A 20088-nucleotide genomic window follows, 5' to 3' on the forward strand; every position below is an offset into this window, starting at 1 on the left:
TATCTTATCTCCTTACTATTATCTCCCTCTGGTTTTCCTCCCCCTTCCCTTTCTTCCATGGCCTTCTACCCTCTCCTATCAGATTCCCCCTTCTCCAGCTCTTTATCTCTTTCACCAACAATTTCCCAGCTCTTTACTTACACCCTCCCTCTCTCCTGGTTTCACCGAGGTTTCACAAGAGGTTAGTTTAACATCTATTGTTGATAAGATGCCAGAATCGATAATCAAAGTGGAAATAACTAATAATTTAGAAAATCTAGATATAATCAGGCCTGGTCAATATGGTTTTAGGAAAGGTAAATCATATTTGACAGATGTGCTCATTCGTTTCAGTATTAAGATTGGTGGACATGGGACATAGACCAATCATAATCGCATTGAAGTGAGGAACAGGCTCAAAGGGCCGAATGGTCTTTTATTCCAGCCTCCTTGTTCCCATTTCTATAGATTCTAGGGAAAACGTTGTGGAATACCCAAGTTGAAGTCTAGCCATGGGCCCTAATATACATGGCAAAGAGACCATCACACCATTACTCCTCCACACCACATTAATATACAGGCCCTCTCTCCACAAGATGTTTTAAAGATGTGAACAGTGTGTTACTGATGAGATCATTTGGCTCAGTGTCTCAGTGGAATCACTGGCAGTGAGAGACAACTGAATTAGTATCAACAATGAGATGCAATCAGGAACCCTAGTTAATTCAGTGAGCATCTCTTTCCCTCACACTGCCAGTATTAGTTACTCTTACAAACCAACTCCCCAGATAAATTTGACCAACACTTTTTGACTAAGAATAGGACCATAAAAGGGAATGAGTAGAAACAGGCAGATACAATTAAATGGTGTGAACATTAATCTGAATTCTTTGCTCCTAAATTTCAACAGCTTCTATTTCCAAAAAAAAGGTTTTAAGCAGGAGATATTGCCTTAAGCAATAATAAGCTTTCCTTAAGGGGAAAACTTTCTCTTAAAGAGGTGGTGAAATTCCCTTTAAGTGGCAAAACATTGCCTTCCAGACAACTGACAGTGAGAATTCATCCTAAAAATTTCTCTGAACAGAATCCTTCCTTCAGCAATCTTTAAGAGTTAATGATGATGGGATTCTTGATTCATATTGAGCAAAGCAACAATGATGTCTTTAGAAGGGACTGAGAGGCAGAAACTTTTCATTACAAATTATATCTTCTTCAGCCTTAAGAAAGGAAATGGCTTCTAAAGAGTGCCTCTAAACATCCACAAACTACTTCACAGCCAACAAAGTACTTTCAAAGTATAGGCAGTGCTGTTATGCTGGCAGCTAATTACTGCACAGTATGATCCTGTAAACAACACTGGGAAAAACCCACCACTAATTACAGTACAAGGAAGGTCAAACGAGGTCCAGGATATCATTCACTGTTTTCCTTTTACCCTTTATTTTCCATGCTCTGTCCAGGGTGAAGCTAAATTGACCCACAGCTTCTGCGCGTGTTGAGAGCATCTTGTAGGGCGATACTGCCAACTGCACAGTCAGATCCCACTCTCTGCCCTTGATTGTTAGCTGTCAGAGCTGTGAAGGGATGGGAGTTGGTTTTACAAGTGCACTTGGACCAAAGGACACTCCCCAAGTGTTTTAAGACTGCACACCCCATCCGATGTCCCCACAGAATGTGGATCTTTTGCACAAGTCGAAGTTGAGTTTATTGTCACATGCACAGGTATATGTGTGGACAGATGCAATGAAAAACATATTTGCAACAACATTACAGGCACATAGCATCAGAAACATAACACACACAAGAAAAAAACATAAATTAAACTAAAAGATAGAAAAAGAACACATTAGAACAAAAGACATCCATTCTTGGGCAAAGTGCTCATAGTGTAACTATACTGGGTTAGTGATCAGGGTTGGGCCAGCTGGACAAGAACCTAATTCTACATGGAGGTCAGTCACCAGTGGAATGCCTCAGGGATCTGTTCTGGGACCACTACTCTTTGTGATTTTTATAAATGACCTGGATGAGGAAGTGCAGGGATGGGTTAGTAAGTTTGCTGATGGATAGTTTGGAGGGCTGTCAGAGGTTACAGTGGAACACTGATAGGACACAAAAGTGGGCTGAGAGGTGGCAGATGGAGTTCAACCCAGCTAAGTGTGAGGTGGTTCATTTTGGTAGGTCAAATATGATGGCAGAATGTAGTATTAATGGTAAAACTCTTGGCAGTGTGGAGGATCAGAGGGATCTTGGGGTCCAAGTCCATAGGATGCTCAAAGCAGCTACGCAGGTTGACTCTGTGGTTAAGAAGGCATATGGTGTATTGGCCTTCATCAACCGTGGGATTGAGTTTAGGAGCCGAGGGGTAATGTTGCAGCTATATAGGACCCTTGTCAGACCCCACTTAGAGTACTGTGCTCAGTTCTGGTCACTCCACTACAAGAAGGATGTGGAAGCCATAGAAAGGGTGCAGAGGAGATTTACAAGGATGTTGCCTGGATTGGGGAGCATGCCTTATGAGAATAGGTTGAGTGAACGCGATCTTTTCTCCTTGGAGCGATAGAGGATGAGAGGTCACCAGATAGAGGTGTACAAGATGATGAGAGGCACTGATCGTGTGGATAGTCAGAGGCTTTTTCCCAGGGCTGAAATTGTTGCCACAAGAGGACACAGGTTTAAGGTGCTGGGGAGTAGGTACAGAGGAGATGTCAGGGTTAAGTTTTTTTACTCAGAGAGTAGTGAGTGTGTGGAATGGGCTGCCAGCGACGGTGGTGGAGGCAGATACGATAGGGTATTTTAAGAGACTTTTGGATAAGTACATGGAGCTTAGAAAAATAGAGGGCTATGGGTAAGTCTAGGTAGTTCTCAGGTAGGAACATGTTCGGCACAACTTTGTGGGCTGAAGGACCTGTATTGTGCTGTAGGGTTTCTATGTTTCTATGTTTTAAATGGTTCAAGTCAATTCAAAGTAAATATATGTACTTTGATAATACATGTCACCATATACAACCCTGAGATTCATATTCTTGTAGGTATTTACAGGAAAATAAAGAAATGCAATATAATTTATGAAAAATTATACATAAACAAAGACTGAGAAACAATCAAATTGCAGAACACAAATTGTACAAATAATTTAAGCAAATAAGTAACACTGAGGACATGAGGTGTACAGTCCTTCAAAGTGAGTCTGTAGGTTGTGGAATCAGTTCAGAGTTGAGGTGAGTGAAGATGTCCATGCTGGTTCAGGACCTTGATGGTTGTAGGACAACAACTGTTCCTGAACCTGCTGGTGTGGGACCTAAGGCTCCTGTATCTCCTGCCTAATGGCAAGAAGAGAGCATGGCCTGGATGGTGTGGGTCCTTGATGATGGATGCTGCTTTCTTGTGGCAGCGCTCATTATAAATGTGCTCAATGGTGGGGAGGGCTTTTCCTGTGCAGGACTGGGCTGCATCCACTACCTTTTCTGTTCCTGGGCTGAAGGAAAGCATCTGCTCCTGAACCTGGCAATATGAGGCTTCAGACTTTTGTACCTCCCGCCCAATGGCAGCCATGAGAAGATGGCATGGCCCGGATGGTGAGGAGGTTTGATGACGGATCTTGCCTCCTGTAGATACCACCAATGGTGGGAAGGGGTGACGTCTTCATTGGAAGTTGAAGATGAGTTGCAGTTTGATGAAATAGATGTATGATTTCCGGAGTGAGTAAGGCAAAGTGACCTGGAAACAGTCACGATCACAGTTCACTGAGGGAAAGTACCTGTTTTCAACTGCCTAACACCAAAGTAAACAGAATTGTAGAATTGAGGCAAATTGTGTGCTGAGATGATGATTGAGGTCAACTTTCTAATAACAAGTTGAGTGCTGATATTTAGTCTAACACACACACACACACACACACACACACACACACACACTGTTGGAGAAAAAATAACAGGTCACGCAGCACCTACGGAAAGGAATAAAGAGTTGACAGTTCGGGGCAAGACCCTACTTTCTGGCGGTAACAGTAACTTAGTTTTTGAGGGGACTAAAGATACTATGGGGTGTCACTGTTTTAGTTTGGAGAGAAGTGCAGTAGAAAATAATAGAGTCTTGGAAATGTTTAAATAACAAAGTAAATGAGTTTTGGATTAACCAGCTCATTTCAGCCGCACATCAGATTACAGGAATCAGATATTTTTAACGAGCACTATGGAGTTCATAAAGAACAATTGCTTCCATTGTCAGCAAGGTCAGTAATTACATGGCAAAGGATCGAAGAGAACTAGCACATGAGGCAAACGTGGATGAAAGGAGGAGAGTTTATTGCTGCAATCTTGTAGTCTGAAAGTGGCTGGCTGCAAAATGAGATTCAACAGAGACCGACAGAGGGGGATTGGCAAGTATGCCAATGTGCAGGGCTGGGAGAAAGAGGAGACCAATGAGAGAACCCCATTAAAGGGCCAGCATGGGTAAAGTTTGCTCCTATTGGTGCACAATTCACTCATGGTTTAAATTTTGGCTACACCCACCTATTACATTTATCTGTAATATAATAAAAACAGGACGCTGCAAATCCTATCAACCTTCACAATGGGCATTCCCTATACTTACACTTTCATTTCCCAAGAAGTTAGATTTGTGGGGAGACACAGTAGGGAGAGGCCCTTCGGCCCCTCAGGTTTGTGATGACTATTGAACACTTGTTTACACTAATGCATTTTTGTGATAGCCGTAGAGCTTTATGGCATGAAAACAGGCCCTTCAGCCCAACTGGTCCACGTTAGCCACTTACCCGTTGCCCCGCATTTGATCCATATCCCTTTAAACCTTTCCTATCCATGCACCTGATATGACTCTACAACTAAAGTTCTCAGTTTTATTTTTTTAAATATTTGTACAATTTGTTTTCTTTTGTACATTAGTTGTATGTTTTTTTCATAAACTCTATAGTATTGTATATATTTATTTTCCCATAAATGCCTGCAAGAAAACAAATCATACACACACACTCACACACACACACACACACACACACACACACACACACACACACACACACACATGCACGCACTCACATTTCTGATAATAAACTTATTTTGACTTTGATTTTTAACTAAATAGCTTTTAGATGCTGTGATTGCACCCACCTGTACCACTTCCTCTAACAGCTCATTACATATATATACAGCCCCGACTGTGTGGAAAAAGTTTCCCCTTAGGTCCCTCATAAATCTTTCTCCCCTCACCTGAAACCTCTGTTCACTAGATTTGGACTCCCTTACCCTGGGAGTAATTTTCCCCAGATTCCCAACAAATTCAACCACTCCCATCCTAGATTCTACCCCTCACCCACACATACTGGGGGAAAATTAATTTACAGGAGCCAATTAACACACATCCTTGGGAAGTCAGAGGAAACCAGAGCAACCTAGGGTAAGCAATGCACTCACAGGGAGAACATGCAAGCTCCGCAAAGACAGCGCCAGAGTTCAACATCCAACCTGGTTTCTGGAGCTGTGACACAATAGTTCAGCTAGTCAAGCCTCTGGGCCTCCTCCTTCTCCCCACTTTTGGTCGATTTGGATGATGCACAAGCGGTAGGCTTCTCATGACCTCTGTACAATATTGTACAAAAGTTTTAGACACCGTAGCTACATGCATGTGCTTAAGACTTTTGCACAGTATTGCCTCTGTCCATTTGCCTTTGAAATGTCACCACTATGCCCATCTCTATGACTTTCTCAGGCACCCACCATCCTCCATATGGAAAACTTGCTCTCAAGTAGGTTCCTTTTAAACCTTTCCTTTCTCTCTTCAAACCTGTACTCTCTAATCTTAGACTCCCCTGTCCTGGAAAAAGATTGTGATTAATCATCTTACTTGCGTGCCTCATGATGTTAAAAGCCCCTATAAATTCATGAGCAGTTCCTCGGGGTTTGAGAATGAGTTGTTTCCACCTCTGTCCTAAATGACTGATAAGGCCAATGTGGGATCCGCAGACTCTTCCACAGATGGGGAAGGGTGGGTAGTTTGTGAGCTGGTGAACTCCTTCCACCACGTACACAGGGTCTTTGTATCCTCCTGATGCACTGACTCAAGGTTCTCAATCCCATCCCAAATGCTCCTTCCTTACACTGAAAGGCCATGGACTCAAGATCCTCAAGCATCAGGGGTAGATGGTACTATCTTTTTTTAAAAGAAAGCCTTAAGCATATTCTTGAATCTCTTCCTCTGTCTGCCAGCGAATCTCATCCTGTGACAAAGTTTGGGTCAGAAGGTCTCCTTCAGGAGTGAAGAAATGTGACCTGCTCAGACCTCAATGCAATGTGGCAGAAAGGAGTAGTGGTAGGTCATTTGGCCCTTTGAGGTTACTCCACCATTCAACGTCATTGAAACTCAGTCCCCTGTGTGCTGAATTGACCCAGCCTTTGTGCATTAATGCTAGCGATGTTGGACTGGGAGGGGTCGCCAACATTCTTTTGCTTATCCTTCTTATGAGTTTTGAGAACTTTGCAATGAGAGACTGCTGATATTTCGCTAGTGTCTGGAGTTGCCTGTTTAAGGTAAAACAGGTCTCAGAAGCATATTGAGGGATGGTGATCACTGCTGCCCGCTAGACCGTGAGTTCTGTGTCAGGTACAATGACTGTGCTTAAAGACCGGTCCTTTTTCCACTTGCTTTCCGTGCTCATTGCTTGGGCTTTGGCTGCATGAGGTAGGGTTTAAAGAATCGAGGGGCGTAACTGCATGATGTGTGCCAACGATTTTTGTGGGTGCCATCTTGGGCACGGGTGCCATCAGTTTGCCATCCCATATTCCAGAGACCAGAGAATATTGGGAGATGGCCACGAATGCACCCAGTGTTCCCTGGGATTTTTTCTTTTAGTACTCTGCAAGGGGGGAGGAATAGATTATCAGACCCTAGTGATTGTTCAGCTTGAATCACTCTTCGTTTACTTGTATAAATCTCCTTCAGCTTCTCCTCCTCATTAGACCCTTGCTTCCCTCACAAACTTAGGAGAGAACAGCAAGTGCCTATCACTCTGCTTTCCAATTATATTCCTGCACCTCGAACTCAAAGTCTCTGTACTATATAAAAAATTCTATCACCCAGTGAGGTTAGTCATTAAGTCTTCTCTTGAAACAATAAAGATCCTGTTTAAAGAAGATCCAATTAACCTCTTTTAAATAATAAATGTTATTATCAGAACTTAATAGCTTAGCTAGAAATTATTTTCTTGTGTTATACCTGCTTTCAAACACCAGTCCATGGCATGCAAACACCGTTTTAAAAGTTATTTTAGAGTTTGCATTCCTGGAATGCAAGGTTTCCAAAACAGTGTTATCAGGTTTCCCTGTGTACATTGCTGCATTAATTTAAGTATGCCTATTCTATTGCAAGATTTTGCGTTTGGCTTTACAACTGCAGTCTTGGCAGCCAGCCCTTAAAGGAACAGACTACAACACACTCCTCCAGCAAATGGACAGGGCTACTTCTCAAAGCATGGCTGCGACAATGATGAGAGAGGGAAGGGAGACAGAGTGTCACCTTCCCCACTAAAGGTTAAAGAGACCCTCACAGGTGCCAAGGGAGTCTCTGACTGCCTGCACTCTACGTAAATCTGCAGTGCAGACAGACGCTTGTTCCTAGGAACTGGCAGAGAAGAGATGAAGTTTCATGTCCTTGACGGAGGAGTTTGGCAGCCGTGAGGTGGGGCAGGGGTCAGCGGCAGCCTGGATTGGTCCTGAGGTCAGGAAGCTGGGAGTGACCCTGACACATGAGGGCAGGTGTGAGGTTCCGGGAGGTACCTGACCTCAGTCTGTCAGCGAGGACAGTGTTGGTGAGACCCAGCCTACGAAGTCTCTGTTCCTCAGAGGCCCAACTGTGAGAGAGGCTCCCTGGGAATCTCTGGATGAACAAGGTCTCAGGTGAGGACCCTCAAGGTTCTCCACTCCCTCTGAAGCCTGTGATCCACTATCCTGGCCACTAGCTGTGGTGAACTACATATACCTGTCTGGACACGCCCCCTGCTGACTGCTCCTGTGGCCCCTCCCACAGGCCCCTCTATATAGGCGATTGAGGCCTGAGCCCGGCCCTCAGTCTCCAGGATGTAGCATGGTGGTCAATTGCTGCTTGTTCTTTCTTCCAGTCAATAAAAGCCAATATCTCGCCTCACGTCTCAGAGAGTTATTGATGGTACATCACTAGCATTGGGCAGAGACAAGTGGAAGTTGGTCTGGAGTGGGAAAGGACAAGCAGGCCTTGTGTGGAGTGAGCAGAGAAGGTGCTCGGGGAACTGCAGCAGCCTGGAGAAGGGCTGAGTGGAAGGGCTTGGGGGGACTGGGGTCAGTGAAAGGTGCTTATTCCAGAAGTAAACAAGGAGTGATGTGGAGAATCCCACCAGAGATGAACATTGGCCCTTGTTATTGATGTCCTTTGGGCCGGTTTTACACCGGAACACTGCTCCCAGTGCTCGTGAATTTCCTGCAGGGATGTCAAGGATCAAATTCCTTTTGGGTATGAAGAGACCTGGAAATGGGTGCAGTTTTGCTCTGTTTCCATGTGCTAAGTGCTGTTGTATTATGGGAAGGAACTTCTGGGCCCTGGTTTCTGCCTAGAGTAGAGCTTTCTCTGAGCCTTCTTTGGGAAGGCCTGAGAAGATGATAAACGTTAGGTCTTTAAAAAGGAGCACCAAGTGGAAAATTTGTCTCTTGATGGATTCAAGGAGTCTCCTATAAACACAGGCAAAGGGAAAAGTTGGAGGAATAGTCAGACTAACTGCTGGGACGTTATCAACTTTGCTGATTCAAATCATAAAGAATGGGAGGAATGATGGATGGTAAATAAATGAATTGGAACAGGGAAAAATGGGACGATATCCAGATTAAATTACAAATCGCTAAAGCAGAACCCGGTGGGAAAGACTTAAACAGGAAATGGAAGAGTTAGAAATTCAACTATGCAAAATATAAAGGAATTTACAAGAGACCAGGCTCTGTGAGTGTATATAGAGTCATAGAACACTACAGCCCAGAAACAGGCCCTTTGGCCCATCTAGGCCATGCTGAAACCATTTAAACTGCCTACTCCCATTGACCGGGACCATAGCCCTCCATATCCCGACCATCCATATACCTATCCAAAGTGCTCTCAAGCTCACATGCACCACTTGCACTGGCAGCTCGTTCCACACTCCTGAGTGAAGAAGTCTCCCCTTATGTTCCCTTCACATTCGATTTGGATTGCAAATCTGTTGGGGTGACACTTGCCTTTGGCATTTCTCTATAGAGAGTGCCAGGGCAGTACAGTCGGCTGCCTTTAGTATCACCCTCTGTCCTCGGAAGCGGCCCGGTGAGCCACATGGCTGGAGTGGTGAGTGCTGGTCTCAAAAGCAAGGCCCAGTGCCCGAGACTGAATGAAAAGAATGGAGTTGGAAAACGCAGGGCAGGGTCTTCGACTCGGCTGCCTGCTTCACTGAGACAGTGAGAAGTATAGACAGAGTCCGTGGAGGGGAGGCTGGTCTCCATGATGTGCTGAGCTGTGTCCACAACCCCCTGCGGGTTTCTCGTGGTCACGGGCAGAACTGTTGCTGTACCAAGCTGTGACGCTTCTGGATAGGGTACTTTCAGTGGTGCATCTGTATAAATTGGTGAAGATCAGCAGGAGCACGTTAAGTTTCCTTAGCCTTCTGAGGAGGCAGAGGTGTTGGTGAGCTTTTTTGGTATCAGTGTCTATGTAGCTGGACCGGGAGATTTTTTGGAGGGGATGCAAGTTTGCCGCAGATAGACGGGACTACAGAGTTGAGGTTACTGATTGATTAGTTCATGATAGAGCAGATGTGATGGTCTGGGTGACGTACACCTGCTCCTTATTTTTATTGGCAGTAGAGGCATGAAAAGTGGGATTTGCATCTTGACACTGTGTTGATACGCAGACAGACCAGGCCTTGGTTCCCGCCGCAGCCTGGCTCCCTGCTAAGGCATCTCCCCTTATCCAGTGCTCAGCTTGCCCCCTCCTCTCTGGAACTGAGTGGCTTCTGTCAGGCAAGCCGTAACTGGCACCATGCCACTGCCTTGCCCAGGTGGCCACTTGATACATGAGCCAACTTGGAGGCAACTTGGCTGCTGAACACAACTGTAGCTGTGAATGCTTTACTTCCATGCGAACCCTGGTGGATTATAATCACTACCCCCTGAAGCAAATACAGTATTGCTAAAGCACACCCAACATGATATCAGACCTTTCTGCCCACCAAATATAGCAACTCCTCTGTACCTGACAGCAAGAAAGTGCAGAAATATTTGGATCCAGCTCACTGGATCACAGGGACAAGCCTCCTCTCCATGGACTCTGTCTCTACTCCTTACTACCTGGGTAAAGCAGCAACTATAATCAAAGACCCCACCCACCCCTCACATTCCCTCTCCTCCAAACAGAGAGAGTTGGAAGTCAGGATTGAACCCTGGGGCTTTGGGGCTCTGAGGCGGCAGCTCTGCCAGCTATGCCACTGTGTGATATAGTTCAGAGCAATACAATCTTTTGACGTGATTCAGTCATGGAGTGAGCTAGTTGCTGTGACAGACCGAGGTGTAGTTCATCTCCATTGCCAGACTCTACATCCCATCTTTATTTCCATTGTTCTTTTCTAAAGTCATAGACATAGACTACATTTTATCAGTGGAAGTGAATTGTCACTCTGAAAGTGCATGAAGGAACACAGGGATCTTGGGGTCCAAGTACACAGATCCCTCAAAGTTGCTGTGCAAATTGATAGGGAGGTTAAGATGGCTTAAGGAGGGTTACCCATCATTAGTCAGGAGATTAAGTGCAAGATAACACTGGAGCTCTATAAACCTCTGATTAGATCACATTTGGTTTAGTTCTGGTCACCTCATTATAGGAAAGGTGTGGAAGCTTTAGAGAGGGTGTATAGGAGATTTACCGGGAAACTATCTGGATTAGGGAGCATGTCTTATGAGAATAGGTTGAGCAAGCTGGGGTGTTTCTCTCTGGAGCAAAGGAGGATGAGAGGTGACCAGATGATTATAGACATTGTGAGAGTAGACAGCATGTTTCTTTTTCCCCAGGGCAGCAATGGCTCATACCAGAGCACATCTGTTTAAGGGGAGCAAAGGATGGTTTAGAAACACAGAAAACCTACAGCACAATAGGTTTGTGGACCTACAGCCCACAATGCTGTGCTGAACATGTACTTACTTTAGAAATTACCTAGGGTTACCCATAGCCCTCTATTTTTCTAAGCTCCATGTACCTGTCCAGGAGTCTCTTAAAAGACCCTGTCGTATCCGCCTCCACCACCGTCGCCAGCAGCTCATTCCACACACTCACCACTCTCTGAGTAAAAATCTTACCCCTGACATCTCCTCTGTACCTACTTCCAAGCACCTTAAAACTGTGCCCTCTCATGTTAGCCATTTCAGCCCTGGGAAAAAGCCTCCGACTAACCACACGATCAGTGCCTCTCCTCATCTTGTACACCTCGATCAGGTCACCTCTCATCCTCCGTCACTCCAAGGAGAAAAGGCCGAGTTCACTCAACCTATTCTCACAAGGCATGCTCCCCAATCCAGGCAACATCCTTGTAAATCTCCTCTGCACCCTTTCTATGGTTTCCACATCCTTCCTATAGTGAGGTGACCAGAACGGAGCACAGTACTCCAAGTGGGGTCTGACCAGGGAACTATATAGCTGCAACATTACCTCTCGGCTCTTGAACTCAATCCCACAGTTGATGAAGGCCAAATGCACTACATGCCTTCGTAACCACAGAGTCAACCTGCACACCAACTTTGAGTGTCCTATGAACTTGGACACCAAGATCCCTCTGATTTTCCACACTGCCATTAATACTTACCATTAATACAGTATTCTGCCACCATATTTGACCTACCAAAATCAACCAACTCACACTTACCTAGGTTGAATTCCATCTGCCACTTCTCAGCCCAGTTTTACATCTTATCGATGTCCCGCTGTAACCTCTGACAGCCCTCCACACTATCCACAACACCTCCAACCTTTGTGTCATCAGCAAACTTACTAACCCATCCCTCCACTTCCTCATCCAAGTCATTTTATAAAAATCACGGAGAGTAAGGGTCCCAGAATAGATCCCTGAGGCACACTACTAGTCACCGACCTCCATGCAGAATATGACCCGTCTACAACTACTCTTTGCCTTCTGTGGGCAAGCCAGTTCTGGATCCACAAAGCAATGTCCCCTTGGATCCCATGCCTCCTTACTTTCTCAATAAGCCTTGCATGGGGTACTTTATCAAATGCCTTGCTGAAATCCATATAAACTACATCTACTGCTCTACCATCATCAATGTGTTTAGCCACATCCTCAAAAAATTCAATCAGGCTTGTAAGGCTTGACCTGCCCTTGACAAAGACATGCTGACTATTCCTAATCATATTATGCCTCTCCAAATGTTCATAAATCCTACCTCTGAGGATCTTCTTCATCAATTTACCAACCACTGAAGTAAGACTCACTGGTCTATAATTTCCTGGGCTATCGCTACTTCCTTTCTTGAATGAGGAAACAGCATCCGCAATCCTCCAATCCTCCGGAACCTCTCCCGTCCCCATTGATGATGCAATGATCATCGACAGAGGCTCCGCAATCTCCTCCCTCGCCTCCACAGTAGTCTGGGGTACATCTTGTCTGGTCCCGGAGACTGATCCAACTTGATGCTTTCCAAAAGCCCCAGCACATCCTCTTTCTTAATATCTACATGCTCAAGCTTTTCAGTCTGTTGTAAGTCATCCCTACAATCGCCAGGATCCTTTTCCATAGTGAATACTGAAGCAAAGTATTCATTAAGTACCTCTGCTATCTCTTCCAGTTCCGTACACACTTTTCTACTGTCACTCTTGATTGGTCCTATTTTCTCATGCCTTATCCTCTTGCTCTTCAAATAGAATGCCTTGAGGTTTTCCTTAATCCTGCCCACCAAGACCTTCTCATGGCCCCTTCTGGCTCTCCTAATTTCATTCTTTGGGGGAGATGTCAGTTGTAGGCTTTTTACACATGCCTGGAATGCACTGCTGAGGATGGCAATAGAGGCAGATACATTAGGGACATTTAAGAGACTCTTAGATGATAGAAAATCATCTTACACAGATGATAGAAAAATGGAGGATTTGGGGCTGTGTAGGAAGGAAAGATTAGGTTGATTGGGGAGTAGTTTACAATGGGTTGGCATAACATCATGGGCTGAAGGGCCCATACTGTTTTATGGCGCATGTTTTATATGCTGTAAGTGAAAGACAAACTATGGAGGTGGAAGAAAGATCAGGACACGCACTTGATCTGTGTGAGAAGATCCTTGGTACCGGCTCATTTCTGAGTGCATCATGATATCAACGCCTCGCTGAACTTGTCTACAGTGCTTTCGATGGGGCAACGATTATCCATATCAGATTCAATACTGTGAAAAAGTCTTAAGCCTGTACACTGCATTACTCTATGATGCTATAACAGGGATTGAGTATTCACACACACACTCCCTGTCAGCTGTATGAAGTTTGCCGATGACATGACAGTGGTGGGTCTCAACAGCAAGAACGATGAGTCAGCTTACAGAGAGGAGGTGCAATGGCTAACGGACTGGTGCAGAGCCAACAACTTGTCTCTGAATGTGAACAAAACAAAAGAGATGGTTGTCGACTTCAGGAGGGCATGGAGCGACCACTCCCCACTGAACATCGACGGCTACTCGGTAGAGATCGTTAAGAGCACCAAGTTTCTTGGTGTTCACCTGGTGGAGAATCTCACCTGGTCCCTCAACACCAACTCCATAGCAAAAAAACCCAGCAGCATCCCTCTACTTTCTGTGAAGGCTGAGGAAAGTCCATCTCTCACCCCCCATCTTCATCACATTCTACAGGGGTTGTATTGAGAGCATCCTGAGCAGCTGCATCACTGCCTGGTTTGGAAATTGCACCATCTCGGATTGCAAGACCCTGCAGCGGATAGTGAGGTCAGCTGAGAAGATCATCGGGGTCCCTCTTCCCGCCATTACAGACATTTACACTACACGCTGCATCCACAAAGCAAACAGCATTATGAAGGACCCCACGCACCCCTCATACAAACTCTTCTCCCTCCTGCCGCCTGGGAAAAGGCCCCAAAGCATTCGGGCTCTCACAACCAGACTATGTAACAGTTTGTTACCCCAAGCACTGGCACCTTACTGCCCTATTGTCCTGTTTATTATTTATTGTAATGCCTGCACTGTTTTGTGCACTTTATGCAGTCCTGGGTAGGTCTGTAGCCTAGTGTAGATGTTGTGTGTTTTTTTTCTCTGTGTTGTTTTTTTACATAGTTCAGTCTAGTTTTTGCACTGTGTCATGTAACACCATGGTCCTGAAAAACATTGTCTCGTTTTTACTGTGTACTGTACCAGCAGTTATGGTCGAAATGACAATAAAAGTGACTTGACTTGGCTTGAACACACCCAAACGTAGGCACCCATGAGCAGATGACAGTCACTGTGCCCAATCTGAAACCACCTTGGGTCATCTCAAGCCACAGAAGCAGAGTTTAGAATCTCACTGACAAGTCACCATTACACATGGTTTGCCCTGGGTTCTATCACACACTACATTCCCATCACCGAGGCAATGGACCATAGCCAAAAAGGTTTGGCACAGGCATTTCCTCTACTCAAGACAAGCTTGGTTTCTTGCAAGGATTTTTTTTCTACAGAACACTAATTTTGATTCATTTTTGCAGCCCTTTTCGTGTCCTCGTGCCAACACAAATACAAACTGGAACCAAGAGGCCGTTTGCCAGTCCCAGGGCCATGAAACCCAAGAGCAGCGACAGAAACACAGCTTTCCCTACCTTCACCAGATGGGATTAAATTTTCCATCACAGGCGCCCTGGGGAAGTCAGAAAGACCAGTCGTGTTTGTGAAACCAGAATCCACCGGAGGGTATGGGGCAGCAGCAGCTTCAGCTGGGCTACAATCAGCCTTGGAATCTCCTGGGTCACTCTTGCTCTCTCCTGCCTGTTCACCCTCACTGCTGGGGGGCTTAAGTTCAGCCACGTCTGCCGTCACCTCACACGGGTCAGAGAGCTGCGAAAACAATGAATAAACTGTCATTTATGTCTCCCAGCTGGAATCCTGGCTTCACTTTCTATTGATAACTTCATCTCAAAGCTTTCCTCAGGCTTCTTTCAACTAGGCCTGGCTCTTATGCTGTTTAGCTTGGCAACATTAACAGTACCAGCTTCACCATTTCTTGGCTATCAGAACAGACTAGGTGCTTTTTTTTTTCCAGAAGGAGGAGAGACCATGAAACCATAAGAAATAGGAGCAGAATTAGGCCATTCAGCCCATCAAGTCTGCCCCGCCACTCCATCATGGCTGATTTATTATCCCTTTCAATCCCACTCTCCAGTTTTCTCCCCATAATGTTTGACACCCCTTTTAATCACAAACCTATCAAAACCTGCTTTAAATGTATTAAAAATATATCGAAAAGAAATTCTCCTCGGTTAGTCTCGGAGACATCAGAGTTCAGTCGAGAACGACCTTGCCTGGGAAATGGCTCATGGCACAAGGAGGTGTCAAATAAAACTGCAGAGCATAAAAGACAACACTGTGTGTTCGTCTGTAGGACAGGATATCTGGCAAATAAGGATGAAAGAAAAAACAGAAAACTGCAGAAACACACAGAGGCAGTGGAGGAACTCAGTGGGTCAGGCAGTATCTGTGGCGGGAAATGGACGATTGATATTTCGGGTAGAGACCTTTCACGAGGACTGAAAGAATAGAGTGGTGATAGGGGGATAAAGAGAAGACGGAAGGAAGGGCAAAAGCTGGCAGCAGAGAGATAGATCCAGTTGATTTTGCCGCACCCCTTTATACTGGCTATCGCCCCTCTATCCTTTCCACCCAGCTGAAGGGTATCAATCCAAAACATCGGCTGCCCTTTTCCCTTCATAGAAGCTGCCTGGCCCACCGAGTTCCTCCAGCACCTTCTGTGTGACGCTCCAGGTTTCCAGCACTGGAGAACTGCAGATACTAGCATCTGAAATAAAATCAAAAGTTGCTAGAAGCACTGAACAGGTCGGGCAGCATCCGTGGAGAGTGGAACAGTTAACGTTCATCAGAACTCAGAGAGGAAACAAATTATATTTCAGAAATAAAAAATGTGCAACAGTTTGGATAGGACAGAGGGAATATCTGTGATAGTGTGAGACCAGGGTTACTGTGGGGAGGGGCTGGAGAGATCATTTTGTTGATGGGTTAATGGGGGCCATTGGAGAGACAGAAAGAGCAAGAGAGAAAAAATAAAGGTGGTGGAGGCAGAGACTCTCACAATATTTAAGAAGTATCTGGATGAGCCCTTGAATCCCCAAGAGAATGATTGGACCAAGTTTTGGTATACGGGATTAGTGTAGATGGGTGCTTGATGGCCAGCATAGACATGGTGGGCCAAAGAGCCCACTTCTGTGCTGCCTGACCCTAGGACTCCAGAAATATCCAACTCTGATACCAGCAGAGAAAGCAAGTATCCCATAGTTGTAGAAATTGGGAGAGTCTGATAGGCCTCAATATGCCCAGAAAGAAGATAAGGTATTCCTCAAGCTTCTGTCGTATAGTATAGAGTAAAGCACAGAACAAACTGCTCCTTCAGAGCAAGAAATGACAAACTCCTTTGCAATGATACTGATCCCGCACTGTAACAATTAGCGCAGGGTAGATCAAATTTGCCTGAACCTTTCCAGTAGGATTTTGCAGAAAACATCAAAAAACACGTCTGTTGTTCAATTTACTGACAGCTTTAATCTGGAGACTTTCATCCACCCCATTAGAGGTCTGATCCAGGACAAAAGCTAACCAGCAAGTACAAGCAAGGTAACCAATGAATACTTATCATCATGACAATACTTTTCATCATATTCATTAGTGAAAAGGACACAGCAACTAAAAAATCAGGGATGTGAAATCCAAGAATATATTACCAATAGAAGGGGATCTTAGCTAGCTTTAAGGTGGATAAATTCTCGGTCCTAATGAGACGGTAGGGTACTTCGAGAGTGTAACGGAACAGAGGGATCTAGAATGGAAGTGCATAATTTGTTGAAAGCTGCATCACAGGTAGACTGTTATGTGAAAAAGTCATAAAACGTAAAATACTATAGCACCGCTGGGCCAAAGTATTAACTTACTCTAAGATCAATCTAACCCTTCCCTTCTCCATAGCCCTTATTTTTCTATCATCCATGTGCCTATCTAAGAGTTTTTTTTTAAATGTCCCTAACGTATCTGCCTCTACCATCACCCCTGGCCCCAGTACTCTTTGTGTAAAAATCTTACCCCTGACATCCTCCTATACGTTCTTCCAATCACCTTAAAATTATGCCCCCTGGTATTAGCCATTTCTGCCCTAGGGAAAATAATCTCTGGTTACCCATGAGATCTATGCCTCTTGTCATCTTGTACACCTCTGTTAAGTCACCTCCCAACCTTTTTCATTCCAAGGAGAAAAACCCTAGCTCACTTAACCTATTATCATATGTCTTGCTCCCTAATCCAGGCAGCATTCTGGTAAATCTCCTCTGCTCCCTCTCTAAAGCTTCCACGTCTTACCTATAATGAGGTGACCAGATCTGAACACAATTCTCCAAGTGTGGTCTAACCAGAGTTTTATAGAGCTGCAACATTACCTCATGGTTCTTGAACTCAATCCCCCAACTCATGAAGGCCAACACACAATACACATTTTTACCAACTTTATCAACTTGCTCTACAACTTTGAGGGATCTATGGATATGGACCCAACTATTTCACTGTTTTTCCACACTACGAAGAATCCTGCCATTAATCTTGTATGCTGACTTCAAGTTCAACTTCCCAAACTTCACACTTTTCCAGTTTAAACTCCATCTGCCATTCCTCGGCACAGCTTCACATCCTGTCAATATCCTACACAACCTTCTACACTAACCACCAACCTCGGTGTCAGCTGCAAACTTACTAATCCACTCTTCAACTTGCTCATCCAAGTCATTTATAGAAATCACAAAGAACAAGGGATCCTGGAACAGATCCCTGCCAAACACCATTGGCTATTGACCTCCAGGCAGAGAACGCTCCATCGTCATCTTGCTATCTATGGGCAAGCCAATTCTGAATCCACACAGCTAAGTTTGCCTGGATCCCATGTCTCTTGACTTTCTGAATGAGGAACCTTATCAAATGCCTTCTGAACTGGAAATGTGAAAAAATATTAGGTTCAAGTTGTATAGAAGTTTGGTTTAGGAGGACAAAGGGAATCCGATAGGCAGAGGCAGGGTTGCTATGGTCATAATTTGATGAAGCCAACTGGTTGGCAGGTTAAGAGTCATGGGGGGGGGGGGGTGAGAGAGAGGACAAGGGGGAAAAAAGAGAGAGAGAGGAATAGAGATACAGGGAGGAAGAGGCATGGAAAATATATGAAATGCAGGTCAAATTTCAAGGCAAATCTGTTTTGGAGATGTCACTGTAGGACAAATATTCTTCAGGACACTGGGAGAATGTTTCTAATTTGAATCTTTTCATGCCATCTGTGGGATAGACAAGAAGTCAACTTAATGTTAAATTAGGAAAAGATGACACACCATTACCCGAGTATTGCACTGGAGGTGTGGTCTAGAACCTGTTCTTCAGGGTGGGCCTTAAAGGCACAGTCCTTTGATGATTATTATCTGCAAAACTGACAGGAAAGTCCCTCTGAATATGGTGACTCTCCAAGTCTCTGAAACCAACTTTCAGCAATGCCAGTCACGTTACACAATTGACTCTCAAGTGAGTATGTTCTGACATGAACTACTATAAAATAGATTCCCCAAGAGAAGGAACTCGCACTCTCTCCCCCTCTGAGTAGCAGTCTCTATTGTGGATGATAGCCACGGCTGTAGAAATTCCAGGGATGCATCAACACATGACTTCCCAATTTCAAGCACCTCCACATTCTTCCTTTTGGTCATCCAGTTGGTAATGGGGGCCAAGAGGAGAGAAAGGGAAGTGCTCCAAGTGTGATTTTCATATCATTTCTCATCACCAACAGACCTGTGGCCTCAGGATTAAGTTTTTTTTTCCCTCTGCTACCAGAGAACAGGCTCTTCAAGGTGCCTTTTTAAATTTCATCTTTGGATATGTTCAACTTTGGAGTCAGATCATGATATCAGCCTGCCCCCTAACCTATGTTAACTCTCCAAAACCAGACTGCTATGTAGCCTCTTCATCAGGGTGCCACTGATGGATAATCTTCTAGGTTTTCCAGATGACGTTGGGTTCTCAACACCTTCAATATTGCAACCTGGAAGTCCACTGCCCCAGAGTAAACCACTTGTGCTGAATAACCTAGATCCCATTAGTTTTGCCCCATCAATGCTGCACCCTGCTTCACTTCTTTCCTTTATCAGGAAAAGTTAAAAAAAGAATACTGCAGATGCTAGAAATCAGAATAAAAGCAAGGAAATGCTGGAAACACTCAACAGGTAAAGCAGTTTCAGGAGGGGAAGGGGGAGAATGAATTAATGGTTCAGTTCCGAGACTCTGCATCAGAACATGGTACAGAGAGAAAGACATTAGTTGTAGAGCGGGCAGGGAAGGTGTTGGATATGTCAAAGGGGCTATCTCCTGATCAGGTATTCAGGGTCAGTGTAGTGATTAATAGGGCAGTAGCAGGTGACAATTAAGAGTGTCAGGGGCAAGAAACCTCACCAATGCCTCGACTTCCTCAGGAGGCTAAAGAAATTTGGCATGTGCTTGTTTACTCTTGCCAATTTTTGTCAATGCATCATAGAAAGCATTCGCCCTGGATGCATAACAGCTTGGTATGGCAACTGCTCCATCCTGCATGGTGACTGCAGGGAACTGCAGAGAGTTGTGGACACAGCCCATCACATCATGGAAACCAGCCTCCTTCCCTCCATGGACTCTATCTACACTTTTTGCTGCTTTACTAAGCAGCCAACATATTCAAAGGCCCCAGCCACCCTGTCTATACTCTCTTTTCCCCCCTCCCATCATGCAGTAGATAGAAAAGCCTGAATGCACGTACGACTAGGCTGCTGGACAGCTTCTATCCCACCAT

The 20088-nt window shown here is 44.9% G+C and overlaps 1 protein-coding gene across 2 annotated transcripts in view; it reads right to left on the reverse strand.

Moving 5' to 3' along the window:
* LOC132384724 (rho guanine nucleotide exchange factor 25-like) overlaps positions 1–20088 on the reverse strand; it is a 407339-nt gene that overhangs the window by 366980 nt on the left and 20271 nt on the right. For both annotated transcript variants that reach the window (XM_059956128.1, XM_059956127.1), the window contains exon 2: positions 14840–15074. In XM_059956128.1, coding sequence (XP_059812111.1) covers positions 14840–15074 — 235 coding nt within the window. The remainder of the gene's footprint in view (positions 1–14839; positions 15075–20088) is intronic.

This window comes from Hypanus sabinus, chromosome X1 (genome assembly GCF_030144855.1).
Source record: "Hypanus sabinus isolate sHypSab1 chromosome X1, sHypSab1.hap1, whole genome shotgun sequence".
NCBI classification, from domain to species: Eukaryota; Metazoa; Chordata; class Chondrichthyes; order Myliobatiformes; family Dasyatidae; genus Hypanus; species Hypanus sabinus.